Source organism: Lupinus angustifolius, chromosome LG01, assembly GCF_001865875.1.
Source record: "Lupinus angustifolius cultivar Tanjil chromosome LG01, LupAngTanjil_v1.0, whole genome shotgun sequence".
Lineage (NCBI taxonomy): Eukaryota > Viridiplantae > Streptophyta > Magnoliopsida > Fabales > Fabaceae > Lupinus > Lupinus angustifolius.
In genome coordinates, this window is record NC_032009.1 from 22,256,452 (window position 1) to 22,272,060 (window position 15,609).

At 31.6% G+C, this 15,609-nt stretch overlaps 1 protein-coding gene and 1 pseudogene across 2 annotated transcripts; one reads left to right on the forward strand and one right to left on the reverse strand.

Moving 5' to 3' along the window:
• On the forward strand, positions 637–3,879 carry LOC109355763 (mitochondrial outer membrane import complex protein METAXIN-like). 2 transcript variants are annotated; one of them, XM_019598980.1, is made up of 7 exons: positions 637–853; positions 960–1,309; positions 1,391–1,467; positions 1,626–1,686; positions 2,552–2,708; positions 3,501–3,656; positions 3,732–3,879. In XM_019598980.1, the coding sequence occupies exons 1-7, from the start codon at positions 697–699 to the stop codon at positions 3,734–3,736; spliced, it is 963 nt and encodes a 320-aa protein (XP_019454525.1). In that variant the 5' UTR covers positions 637–696; the 3' UTR covers positions 3,737–3,879. The 2 variants fall into 2 exon arrangements, with proteins under 2 accessions (XP_019454525.1, XP_019454517.1); XM_019598972.1 differs by having other exon boundaries at positions 3,501–3,833.
• On the reverse strand, positions 4,204–6,106 carry LOC109360929 (annotated as a pseudogene).

Genomic DNA, 15,609 nt, shown 5'->3' on the forward strand with positions numbered 1-15,609 from the left:
TTTTTCATTATATAAAATTATGATTAATACATGATGAGTGAAATAGACACTTATAAAAATCGATTTGTGCCGGCTGGTTCAACCAGTAAACTGGTGAATCAGTCACAATACTCATATGGTACAATAATTATATCGGTCATACAATTATATCGATTAACATCAGTCAAAATTGATCATACTGACTGATTTTCAATTGAACCGTACCGATCATACCGGTTATACCGGTCATACAAAATCAGTTTTTATTTAATATTAATATAATATATATGTATACTTAATTTCACTAATATGTGATTTAATTAATAAACCATTAATTAAAACTGTTATACCACTTGTTTGATGAAATATGGTATTAATAACTGGCAGTGTGAATAACACACCAATATTGAGAACTTGAACAATACAATGAATGGCTAAAAAGTCCAAAGTGAAAATTAAATTGTTCCAAAACCAGGTCCTGAAAAACAAAGTTAAAAAATGATAAATACATTTTTTATTACATATCAAAACCTTGCAAGAGACATGACAAAACCTCAACTAGGACCCATCTTCTTCCTCGCTACAACGGCCTAGCCCAAAATCCATTTCCCAAAACCCTAAACCCTGAGGCCCATTCATTCTTTTTCTTCTTCATCTTCGCCCATCGTTATCATCACAAAAATTCAATTCAGAACTGGTAGCACTTTATATGAATCAATGGCGGAAGTGAATGGAAACAACAACGTTCTTGTAGTGAGAAAACCCTGCTTTGACCTTCCAACTGGTTGCCCTCAATGCCTCTCTTCTTATATCTATCTTCGTTTCGCTCAATTCCCCTTCAACTTGGATTTCCACCTTAACTACCCCGATTCCGGTAACTAACTATTTTTCTCAATTCCTTTCTGGGTTTTCATCTCCACCTCATAAAGTTTCATTTTTTATCTTTATTTCATCATGGGTATTGTGTTTTTTTTGTTCAGATCAAATTCCTTACTTGGAGGTTGGTGAAGACTATGTAGCATATAATAATGACAAAGAGGGCATGATTAAGTGTTTGAAGAGAGATGTTGGACTTGCTGATTTGGACTCTGGACTTTTGTCAATTCCTGATTGGATTTCAGTCAAAGCAATGCTCACTACTTGGGTTGCTGATGCACTTTCTTATGAACTATGGGTTGGGTTTGAAGAAGGTTCTTCATCTCCTGTTCATACTATCTATTATTCTGATCTTCCTTGGCCCATTAGAAAGGTTCTTTTTTGGAAGAAAGCTCATTGGATTAAGCAGAAACATGGGATTACTAATGAAAATGCTGTGCTTAAGAAAGAAGAGGTTACTTTCTCCTTTTAATTACTTTCATTTTCAATAATTTCCATTTTATGATTTATGTGATTTTATCCTTGATTTGGACAGATTTATAGGAGAGCAAACTCTGCATATGAGGCTTTGTCAAAACATTTAGGTCAACAAAACTATTTATTTGAGAATAGGTGATTGCTCTTACTGTGTTAACATGATTTTGTGGGTTTATCTATTGTTACAGCTGTTCGTGGTAACATTTTTTGAAATCTTTATCATTTTTTAGCAAATATTCACTTTGACCTTCTGTGTGTTTTCACAATTGACATGCTTTAGTATGTTCATACAGGCCATCAAGCTTGGATGCTATTTTTCTTGCACATGGACTAGTTGTTCTTCAAGCTTTACCTGTAAGTATGAGAGTATTACTATCAATTAACTGCAACTCTAATGGTTGCTTGGGTCATACTGGTCAAATAGAATTGGATGGTTGTGGTTCCATTTTGCACCCTTGTAGTGGTGGATCTTTATATAGATTGGACTATTGGAGAACCATGGACACCTTAGTTAAGATCCACTATTGCACCTTGGGAACTATCATGAAGTTGGTCAAACTCTCAGCATACTAATAAATGTTTTTGGTCTCTGTTGACTATAGCAATAAATTGCCTTAGCAACTTTAGGCGAAACAACAAAAAAGGCAGAAAAGGGATAAAGATAGCCATATGGAATTCGTTTAGAGAATACCAGTATGTGAAATGTGTTTCCAAATGTTTAGCTTCAAATTATTTGGCATTGAATGAAGGACATTGTTCTGAAAGAATTGAAGTTTATGTTTAAAAAATTTATCTTAAAAAAGAACAGTAATGCTGGTTAAAAGAATGGTATTCCTGGGAGTGGTATTCCTAGGGATCTATTAAATCTATGTTAAATTTGACAATTCCTTGGAATTTGAGGATATGGGCCAGCAAGGGTTCCATTCTGTGGTTCTGTAGTTTTTATTTTATTTTATATACATATAAAAGGTTCTTTAGTTATGCCCAACACATGATCATTCTAATCCTTTGCACTTGGGCCATGCAAACTAATGTTTGGTTTTCCATTGGACGAGCATTGTAATCCTTTTGCACTTAGTTGCTTTTGCATTTTTGCACCCATGATATTCCCAGCTTGTCCACTTAATGAAGATCACATATTATGTACTAATTCGAAGTAAGTAGACATTTCTTTTGCAGGAAAGTTTTAACCATGTTTCCTGCATTTATGTACCATCAGGAATCGTCAGTGCTGCGGGCCAAGTTTTCGGAACATGCTAATCTGGTTAGATATGTGGAACATTGCAAGACAGAGCTTTTAGGAGCTGCTCCACCTCCTTCCTCTGGCCCACAAGTTCATACATATGCGTCATCATCAGCTTCCAGAAGTCGTTCAAGTAAGATATTTTCAGGATTTTGTATTATGTAAATGCACTTTTCGTACTTTCTTTGATGGGAATATGGTATTGCCTTAAGCCCTTAACAATAATAATAACCAATATTGTCTTTACTCTTTCTCGAAAGGGGATGGGGGTTACTACAGATAACTACGATACAACAAAACCTCTCTTTGATAATTTTATCTGTAAATCATGACTGGAAATATGCTGGTCTGATAAAGTATCATCGAGATAATATAATTCCTAGGACTTATTCCACAATATTCTTGATATGGACTGCTATATTCTGAATTTTGTCGGTTTCCTGTGACTGGGATGTTGTTATAGGGTTATGTGTAATCCACCAATCAATTTAAGTTAATCTTTCATCATTTGTTGATATGGTTCCTCATAAATTAGTTAGTATAATTGTGGAATGGTTGATCTTTGAACTTGATTAATGATTCGTGATCCTGCTGCTCCATCATATGTTTTGTTTCATAAAGTGTTCATAATAGTTGTCTTCAAAATTTCGTCATTTGGATGATATGATCGCACGACCTTACTTTGGAACATTGAACAATTTAAAATATGGAAAAGCATGTAATGTTTTAGGTTATTTCCCTACATTATGTTGTGAAATAGTTTAGATTTGTGGTACACTGGTACTTGTTTAGTTTTTTTGGATAAATCTGTCTTACTATTAGGATCTACTGATTATTATGCAAAAAAATAACATTTATTTGCTATTTTAAACTCTTATATTCTGTGACTATTCTTGAAGATTGATTAGTCATTTTCTTAAATTAGGTTCAAAGCCTAAGAGCAAACCCAAGAGGGAGAAAACACAGGAGGAGAAAACTTTTAAAAGAAGGTCCAAATATTTTGTGATAGCACAGATGGTTGCAGTAGTTGTTTTCATCACACTTATGACTGAAGTGGAGTTAGAGGTAGATGATGGTGATGGAGGCTATGGTTACAATGATTGAAAATGCATTCTTTTATTTTCTTTATCTTCCCTTCCTCTCAATTATTACATAGCCTAGACTCATGTATCTATCTTCTTGATGTTGATAAGTTTGGAGGAAGGTTCAATTCAACCTACACCAGTGTAACATTTTAATGAGTAACTGTTTCACAGAATTTATTGTTTAATCCAAAGTTTGTATGAATAGATCATACTTGTAAAATTTTACATAAACTCAACGTTGAATAATTAATATTGTTTTTTATATTCCAATATTAGTATGTTTATATTTTGAAAATGTATGACTCCAAAATCTGAATTCCTAACCTTGTAGTTAGAGTTTGCTTGGGGTACATTTTACTCACTATTATCAATCACTTGATTAGATTATGTGTCCGATTTTTTTTTTACGTTTTCAGACATACTTAAGATAATAAATAATTATAATCAATAGTTAAATTGATAAAAATGAATCACATTATATAAAGATGTACTAGATTGTGTGAGTTTTACATAATCTTTTTTTAATAAATTGTTGGGGTTAAACAGAGAGGTAAGAAGCCTTACCCTCAAATAGAGAGGTTGTTTCCAAGATTTAATCTCATGACTTCCAGGTCACAAAACAAGTAACTTTACCCTTGCGTTGAGGCTCATAACATGCTTGAATCCTCGACTAGAAGCAAGACAGAGACCATGAATGCCCAAACAGCAAACCTGAATCTTCAATTCTCCCATTGCTTAGCAAGTTCATTGTATCCCTCAGCAGAACCAACAGCAAACTCTGCCATTGAGCTCATAGCAGCTGACATTCCAGCACAAAGTACCTTAATAGCAACTTCAGCCAATTTCTCATTATTCATTACCTCTTCCACATGAACAACTTCCACCATTTCCATATTCTCCTTTGATCCAACCAGATTTCCCTGAGAATCTTCTCTTAGCTGCTGTGCATGGAAGGACCCTATACTAGTTGGAAAAAAGTCTATGCCATCAAGCACTGCTGCTTCTTGGATTGCATCTAAACGCCTTGACCACTGAACACAAAGTCCAAATAAAGGATGCGTGCCACTGGACCGGCCAGGAGAGCATGCTAACTTTGATGCATCAGGTTCGTAAAAGCCAGCTGGTTAGCACATGAATATAGGATCTTTGAGAGGTGATCCATGACTCAAATGTGTTTCTCCAATTCCTCAACTCAGTTTCAAGATTAGAGGCCGCATGAGCAAGCCTGTGCATATCCGTTATTGAGATGACTGACTGTTTTCTGCTATCGACTTTGGAAGTAGTGCTAGCTAGAAGAATCTTAGCTTCATCTATGGTTATCTTTTGTGTCTGATGACATTCTGCCATCACTTTCCACATCCTCGCCAGCCTGTAGCAGTAGTTTCTATAACTTCAGAATCATCAAGCATGATATCTTCATTATATCTCTTAGAAATAGCTTCAACAGAGTGTAATGAAACTGTTATCTGGGTATGTAGATCTCTAATGGCTGCTTTTGTTTTATCCACATAAGAGGGATCCTCTCCTTCTACATCATGGTTCTTGAATTGCTGAGATTTCTTCACACATGCAATCCGAACACGTTCGCCAGACTATTGAAAAAGAAATTGAGCATAGCAATAAGTTCCCAAACATACACTGTTCCTCTGAGAGATTGCTTGTGCATTCATTATCTTCATTCCTGATACTTCATTTGCTAAAAATGTTGATGAGGAAGAGCGTGAAGCTGATCGGAATAGAGCTACTGGATTCAACAATTTTGATGCTGCAATAGAAATATAATTCAAATTTATATACTTAAAATTTGCGGATCGATACAATGAAAGAAAAATAAAACAAACAACAACCAAACCTTAGTCTAGTGAAAGAAAAATGATGTACTAAAATCAAATTAGAACTTGGTAACTAAAGTGAGATTATTTCTATATACAATACAAATTACACATATTTTCTATCTGTAGATTGACTTTTGAATGAGATATCGGGAAGCACAGCAGAAAAGAAATGCATTTGCATTGGGCAAATCAACATCACAAAAATTCTTGTCAATGGTAAGTTAGTACCTTATCAAAATTTGCATGAAAAAATCAATAACAAGATTTAATCAACCTATCTGAACTTTCATGTCATGTTATTCTTGAAATTTGAGGCTGAACTCACAATTCTAAGCATTACTAAATACAGGAGCATGCCAAAACTCTTAAATAGCATACCTGAAGTGCATTTAATAGCGTGTCAGAGGCCCTGAGCATTTATTGCATCTGCCACGGGGTAGATCCATCCGAGGCGGACGGAGGACATGCTGAGTACTGCACGGGATGCTCGGGTGAAAAGGGGCAGTCTGAGGATGCCGGGCTAATAGATTCTCAAGAGGTTGGAGGCCTGGGTAAAATCGGGTTGGAATAATTTCTTTTTCCATCAAAATCTTCCTCTTGTTCAGTTTCATCTTCCAGGTCTGGTATTCCTTCTTCTTCCCGAACCTGCCTCAGTCCTCTATTCTCATCATCCATAGCATTCTGTTCAAGGCTACTTCAGGTAGGGTAACCATAGTAATCAAATGATGAAAAAGGGTTCCAAAAGAAATCCCATTGGGAAGTTTGGGGTGAAGGGGAAGGGAGTAAGGCCTATTGTTGGGGGAATAAACAAAATTTGAGGCATTCATGGGTGAGGATTGCATGGAAAAATAACTATCAATGCCAAATTAGTGCATGGGAGAATACATTTCAACTCGAAAAAATTCGAGCGATTGAGACCTTTCCTCAACTGAAATTGGTGGATTACCACCCAGCCTTAAGTAATTCACTTTCAAAGTCGATGTCGAATTATGTTCAAACTCAATGGTTGTTGGGGCCAATGTTTTTTATGATATGGGAATGAAGGTAGGACTAGTTTTCTTCACAGGTGTGAAAGGTTGGGTTATGAATGAATCTAATGACATTTCGTCTCCTTCGATGTAATCAAGCAATGCAGCTGAAACTCTTTTCAGAGATTGGATGTATGCTATGTGGCCAGAAGCAAAATGACTTCTTTGCTCAATAGATTGTTTGATGAATATTGAAGAATGAAGATGACTTATTGACCAAGCAAACCAGTGGATCAGGCCAGATCAAGCTAGCTGACCGAAGGAATGCACTAGGACCAAGCCAAGTAGGCCAGGGGCAGACCAAGAAACTTGACCGAGGACGAGTGGCTCATTAGCTACACAATTGGAAACCTTGCTATGGGCATTCCTCGTTAAATCATTAAGCTCACTGGGCTAATCCTCTTTTAATCTCCTACTCATAAGCAAAATATCAGATTAAGTCAAAATCAAGTTTAGTTAGTTTAATATCTAGAAGTTAGTTAAGTTACTTGATTCACAAGCAAGGTAGTTAGTGTGCCTTCTTGGATAAATTCTTTCTTGTATAAATATAAGGCCAATTGAGTGCCAAAAGTAATAAGAAGAATATATCATTCACTTAAAATTCGTTTTAATGAATCTCTTTCTATCCTTACAAAGCTGAATGCTTCTACATCATCCAACCTTGATTGAGAACATCCCATATCTCTTGGTTTTCCTTTAGCCCAATGAATATCTCTCAGGCTTGCATTGAAATGGAAATCAAAGGAGAATCTATATGCAGAAACAAAAAAGTTCAGTATATACAAACATGAATGCAAAAAAGAAGAAAAAACAATTTCAATATTTTATTAGAATCAAAGATAGAAACTTATCAATGTTAATAAAGTTGGATGCTTTTCTTTATTTTGAAGTCATAAGGACAATGAAAATGGAGATTCCTAAAGCCTCCCCTCCAGAAAACCAAACTATGATCTATCACAGTAGGAAGACATTGAGAAATTATACAATATAATATATAAATATTGCCAAGGTGAAAAACAACCACCTTATATCTCCAACAAAAACATTTTTAAAGTGCAAAATAATAAAATGCAGACACTGGACAGTAATCAATCAACTAAATTAGCAAAAGAAGAATTCACAAACTGGAAACAAAAAAGTAATCAAGAGTTACATTGCTAATAATTTGAAAATTAGATAAATATATTTATGGATGAAATTTGATCTAAAGAAAGGTCACCGAAGAGTTGATAAACATACCCATTTAATAGTAAGTACTAAGTACTCATCTTCATGGTTAGTAGTCTTTCATTTTAGCTAATAAAATTACTTTTTTTAGTCGTTAACTTTATTTTTTTATTGATTTAAATTATATTGTTAGTTATAGTGTTTGCATGTTGAGTTCGGTTGTTCATCTGATTCCTAAATTGACTTGTGAGAATTAAACACTCTTTTTCTTGTCTCGTGAAATGATAGAAAATGGGGAAAAACAAAAGTAAATCTGTAAATGTATTAAAAGTACAGATAGACAATATAAGTGCAGCGTGTTCAGATAAGTTTTAAAGAATCCAACTTTTCTTCCTAATGTTCTAGAGATTCTAGGTATTCAAACATCTATCCTTTATTTTCCCTTTTTTATTGGAAAAATAATTTTATAAAATTAAAATAATAATAAATCTTAAAAAATAAATTTGGCATCAGTTTTCTTCTTTAAGAAAGATATTCTAATTTAGAAGTACAAGTATATTTTACCGGTGTTGTGTTCCAAGCACTGTTTCGAGAAAGACTGAAAAAATCATGCACATTTTATATTAGTAATCTCAATTCATTATTCAAATAGTATTATTTATATAATATCATTTATTTATTTTCCGTTTTCATTTGGAAATTTATTTTTCTGGAATAAATCTAATTTTCAAATACTACTATTTATATAATATCCTAAAAAAAATATCAACTCCACTTTATTATCACATATTTTATTTACTATTACTAATTCTTCCACACTTCAACATAAAATTATATACTTACATAGCATACTTGATATTTTGAAATTTTCATCACATTTAAATTCCAAACAATAGCTTTCAAAAGAATTAAAAAATTGTACATTTTTTGTTTATAAAATTACAATTCAATTTTGAAATTCTATTATTTATATAATACCCGTAAGAAACTATTAACTTATTTATTTGTTACTAATATCATATTATTCTTCACCAATTCAATATAAAGTTATAGAGATGAAGATTTAAATCATCTTTGGTTTATTTTTTCATCTTGAATAACAAAAAAATTATTTTTTTATCCGTTTTCATCCATAAAAATGATATTTCCAGGTGAATAATACCAAGTTAGATCTAAGGTAAATTAAATCACCCCGTTTCCGTTTCCATTTCCACTTTCATTCTTATTCTCATGACCTATTTTACATTACTAATGTTAGATGAGAATGATTTTTGAATTTTTATCTCTACCTACTGATAAAATATTTGGACTTAGATTCCAGAATGTTTTAGTCGGAGAAGACACACCACTGAAGTAATATGAATTAGATTTTTATTATTGTTAATATTTCAATTCCCCCTTTCATAATGTGCTAACAAGAGTGTATGATTGGTGGTTTGATGAAAGAAAGAGTTTTTTGATGCATTGTGATCTCTGATGACTACAAGTATAATATGATAGAATAAGGATATCACACATATGTTCCACTTTGTCATAGGGTTATTGGTGTTTGCTCCTGAGATAGGGGATGTTCTCCTTGAAAATAATTCTACATGTTATCATAAATTTCTTTTCTGCATGATGTCTAATTTAATCTACCATGTTTTTTCATTGTTTATAATAGTTAGTGAATGAATACTATATAAAAATGAAAAGATTAATGCTGCTACAAATTGCACAATATCACAAGGTTATACATTGTCATTCACCACATCCATATACATTTTCTTCTTTTGCCGATAAAAAAAAAAGAACTCAAAGGGTTTATGCATCAATAAAATTTTTGGCTCATGTTTTTGCCACATCAATGTTTTTACTCTAAATGACATGTCTAAAGACAAGTTTTCTTATAAAACATTATATGATATCCTTTGATGATTGTGATAGACACCATTATTCTTTCAAGATGCACCATAGCAATTATTGTTACATTTTTTACATTATCTTAGACCTTAATTCTCTCAACAGTTCACAAATTTAACAGGGTTATGTGATATTGGATACATTTTCAATTGATGTTCTAACTGTATGTTTGAGTAACAATTCATTGTAGTTGATCCAGTTCATCACTAAAAGTTGGTAAGGGTGGAGAGGATGTTTAATATTTAAAGGTGTTGATTATCATTGTCTCTCATATATCATGAAGATGTGGTTTTGAATGAAAGCATTGACTTAAATAAGTTAGATTACACATAGATTTTATTATATCTTAAAGATCAAATAATTACAAGATAAGATAATGAAATAAATCATGAACGGAGATAGTAAAAGATAAACTTAAACTTAGTAACTAAACCCATTAATAAAATAATGTCCCTGTCAATACCATGTGAAGATGGTGGTTCTTAAATCAAATTATCATGTCATTTGAAAATGGAAATATCATGTTATAGTACTTGCAATATTAATTCCAACAAGTTACTGATCGTGTAACATATTGGAAAGGTGATTCAGCAAAATCCACCATATTATGTGATATGCTTTTTCCTGCACATCACTTTTCTTGGATTTTAGTGCCTCCAATAAGAAGCACTGATATGAAAGCCACCACTAGTCCCATTCTCACACATAAAAAGGACACAGTACCTTGATATAATAGGAAAAAGGGTTATTAGGATTGTGATAATTGAGTCAAAAGATTGGTGAATTTGATCTTAAGTCTTTACCACTATTCCCTACTAGGCATTGTTGAGGGATTATCATATGGCCCAATCACTTATGGTGCTCACATGATTTGTGGCATTCATTTTAATGCGCCACCTTTAAGAAAGCTATCAATTTATTCTCTATGTTTTTTATGTTTATGTTATATAAATAGCTTATGATATTACTAAATGGTGTAGGAATTTGATCTAATTTGATTAAAATATTTTCATTTAATATTTATTGATATATGAAGTAATAAATTTGTGATGATTAAATTGTAAAGAGAAAAAATGAATAGTATAATTGAAAAAATATATTCAAATAAAAGCAAAAGATTTAAAATAAAGTAAAAAAGACAAAGCATTAAAAGAAAATATAGAAGGGATATAGTATGATATTGTGGTTCAGCCGCTCAAACAACCAAAAGTTTAAGAAACCTAACATTTTATACAATTTGTTTAATTTTATGGACATTTCTCTGAAATGATTCTTCTGGTGAGCCTGTTTTGCACTATTTTTTCCAATGAAAAGTTCATAAAAGTTATCACAAGGGTAGAGGAAATGAGAAAAAAATCGAAGGGCATCTTTTAGTTAGGTTTAAGATTTGAAGTTAGAAACTTATATACACTTCATGTTGAACAAATTGAGTTAGCATCTTCATTTAAAGCTACCTATTCAATTAGAACTTATTCCACATGCCACAATCTTCAATTCAAGACAGTGTCATAAAGATAAATAAATTCCGCCCTATAGTCTACCTAAAAAACTCCGCACTATAAGTTTAATATATTATCTTGTTTATATTTTTACCATGAGCATTTTTAGATCCTAACAACTTTAAGTTAAATTTAATATCGTTGTCTCTTTTCTCTTTATTTCTTTATTTAGAAGCATGCTTCCTTATTTGTTCTATTGAAGAAATAATGCAACTTGCAATGTACCAAGAAAATGAAAAGGAAAATGAAAAGATGACGACGTTGTGTTTGACAAGGTGAGTGCATGAAGGATGTTTTGTTCCCATCGTGCAGGCAGAGGAGCAAATAAGAATTCATATATTAAACATTTGAAACATATAATTTATGCTATGTTGGATATTAAGGTACCATATAAGAGAGTTAGCTTATCAATTATATGACAAGCTATAGTGTAGATTTTGTAGGGTATTACCAATACTTTTCATGTTTAATATTGGGTTGAGCTATTGACACTCTTAATTATATATTCACGTTTATTCTTAATTACTTTTATTAAATAGCAAATAAAAAAACCCTACATATCAAGACAATAATAAGAAATTAATAAACGCCTTAACTTTTAATGACCAAGAAAATCATCATTTTATTACTAGTATTTAACAATGCCTGCCATAGTTAAATATTGCCATATCTATAAGAAGTTAAATTTATTCAGAGTAAAACTCTAGTCAAACAACTACATTTTAGCCCACATTTAATTTTTCATATAATACTTTAAAAAGATTTGTTTTCTAAAATATAAACATCCCAAATAATAATAATATTTAAGAATTTTATAGGGAAAAAATACACAAAAAAATTGTTTGTATTTGATTTAGTTCTAATAAAGGACTATTGCTTTGGTACCTTTGAAAATAGAGGTTTAAGTGCCATTCATATATGGATCGTTAGTGAGATGATATATGGATTAGTGGTATCATCTCATCTTATTTAACAAGTTTGAGGTTGAAGCGGGCTAAATTGTAATATATATATATATATATGTAGTGGTTAATGGGAAAAATTTAAGGAATGGAATGAAGAAATTTTAAACTTCAAGTCTCATCCATAACAAATAGTAATATCTTTTAATTCATTGTGATAATTTAGTTTTGCATGTATATCTTTATAACTATTTATCCCCTACTCATCAGATTAGGGATAAAAAAACACAATTTTTAAATGAAATCATTTGCAAATTTTATAGTCTTTCAAAGCACAATTTTCCAACAAAAAATAATTCTTAAATTGAACGTGCCTAACAACCCATAATAGTTCTATCGTTTATGGTTCATAAAAAAAAGTAGTTCTATCCTTGATGTATGTGTTGAACTACAGCTTGTTGACAAAACAAAGTGTTCTTATCATAGAATGTGCGGATGAGTCATAATGCATATTGCATGTATAAATTAATTATAACCTTGGCCATCCACATAAATATTTACAACCTTTCTGACTAAAAGATTATTTTGTTTAACACGACTATGATAAACTTTTGACCAATTATGTAGTTAAACTTTAAACAATAATCAAAATATAATCATAAACAAATTGGAGGACCAAAAAAGTTCCCTCTACTTATTACAGGATGAGAGATTCCAAAAACAGTGGATTCTGACCTAATGAATCCACTTTAACCGTTTTTCTTCCATCAATAATGCAACTACAAAGGTCATGATGGAATATATTATATATATACACTACCACTACAAGTTTATTTAAAAAATAGAATTGTTTTGGGCCACCTTTCAAGTTATTGAGATTATCCTTAACACATGGTGCCTAACGTTGACATGTACTACAAGTATTTGGAGAAATTAATCAATTCTCCAATGAAATTAAGAATATATTATTGAACCAACATCTGAATATAAAAATATTGAAATAAATGAAACCAAATCAATACACGAATATATATATACACACGAATGAAAACCAAAAGAATATTGGCTTAAGTAGTATATGTTTTATTTTTTTTGAGTAAGGTCTCGGGTTCGAGCACTCTTGTCGATGGAAAAAATACTTGCGGAGAAAATTAGTTTCACATACTTGTGGATAATCCTGGTTCAGCTCGGACATAATTTGCCTCCAGTGCGAATGCGAGGATAGAAACAAAAAGTATATGAATGAGACTAAAAAACTAAAAATAACAAATAACTCATTAACGTACGATAAAACAATTCCATAATTTGTATTTACTATTAAAAAAGAAGAATTTATGGCTTTGTGAGAACCCAGAAATGCACAAATAAACCTAAGAAAACAATACAGTCACGCGCAAATATTAACAGAGAGCACGCACAAACATTAACAGAGAGCACGCACAAACACATAAATATAATATAAACATTTTGGGTGTTATCGCTGCCGCAGATGTGGTGGTTTGCCATGGCCGTGGAGAATGGAGGGGAGGGAAAAAGATAGGGACATGGAAACAATATGAGAAGAAGATGAATATCCACAGGGTTTGTGTTTTTTAACTCTTTTTACATTGTCATTGCATCATTTTTATGTAATAATTATTAAATCTAAGTAAAAATAATACAAATAAATAATATATAATATAAATGATTACAAGTATAATTACATGTGAATATCCACAGCATCGAAGATAATAAAGTCTTATACCACAAGTGATTTGATGGGGTAGATTTTGAGCTCTGGAGATTACAGAGTTTAGTGTTGTGTTCAGACTTCAGAGCAACACATTTCAGTGGAGTTGTACGTTTTGGGCCCACTAGTTATATTGGAATTGGAATGCAATCATGCTAATCTAGATGGGGCCTCCCCACTTTAGGGTTCCTCCAACAAGCAAGGGGTAGCTCCATAAAGTAAAAAATACAAATACAAAAATAGTCTAATATTTATGTACAGTAAGTGTAAAAATTTATACATAATCTTTATATTATTCAGTATTTATTTGAATTTATTTACTTGAAAAATTAATTATAATTATATATGAATGATAAATAATATAATGACAGTATATAAAAGAGTGACTTATTTAATATTAAGGAAAAAGAAGAGTATCCATTATATCCATTATTACAAACAGCAAATAAAGGATGGGATATAAAAATTTGTGTGGAAATATGTCTATTAGACAACTATAAAAAGATATTGAGAACCCATAAAAATCTTAAATTTAGTTATTAATCTTAAGTAATTGATTTGGATAACAAAAATAAAAAAATCACTTTCTCATAATTAAAACCAATAACACTAAGGAAAATTGTCCAATGAATAATTCATTTATTTCTAATATTCAGTATGAGTTTAGTTTCTACGAACACAAGAATTACGTGTCTTAGATGTTATCTCCTTTCCTAACTACTTAAATATTGGCATGTGGAAATTAAATAGTATTAATCATACAATATGAACTTTATTCTAAAAAGCATACATATTGAAATAATTTCAAATTAACTATTTAGTATTTAGTGCCTTCAAATAACAGATAAATATAAAAAATAAAACTAACAAACGAAACCATATCTCTTTATTAAATAAAAAATGAATCTCATACTTTTAAATATTGTATACAAAGATCAATTCTATCTTCACAGTTATGTAAATATATATAGAGATCATTTTACACCAAATTAAGTTATATGTGAAACTCTATTATCATCTCATACTCAATTTCAGTCATTCATCCATTTAAATCAAATGGAGTAAATATGTGAAACTTAAAAGTTATTTAAGATTTTTTTTCCCTCTCGTTATTTATTTTATTCGTATTTATGGTCCGTTGGATTTAAGAAAATGAATTAGATTAAGTGTAACTATTATAAGTTAGGTTGAATATAAACAAAACATTCGTTATATATATATATTTGTGTCAAGAGATAGTGGGGGCACACGTTCCACTAAGGTGCACGTGGCTCCCTGCGTGGCTCCCTGCGTGGCTACAGTTGCTAACGGTCGTATTGTGACCACGGATTCACCTGAAGCATTAAGCAATTATTTGGTTTGCTAAATGTAAGATCATTTCACATGTATAAATCCAAAATGTTTTTTTTGTGTTGTAAAAAATGTATATAAAAATTGTATAACTCAATTTATGATTGATAAACTAATCTTTTGCAGAATGCATGATATTGTTATCGTAGCTTGCAATAATTACTAGTTGGGTCATGACCAGATCACTCTCTTTAAGACGTTTTGTGACATTATCCAAAATGTGTAAGCAAACTATCAACCACATCGTCCCTAGGATAAAACAGTCAACATCTCTATTATCGAATTCTTACAACATTGTAAGAGCCGATCTCGAATACACCCATCACAATATGGCTATTACTACCAATTCTCGAAATTCCCACAATATAGCTACCAATGTCAATTATAGAAATTATCACAATATGGCTACTTGTGCAAATTCTTTTCCCACCATACTGACTACGAGTGTCAGTTCTCGAAATACCCACAATTTGGCTACCTGTGCCAATTGACTACTAGTGTCAGTTCTTGAACTTCCCACAACTTGGTTGTCTGTGC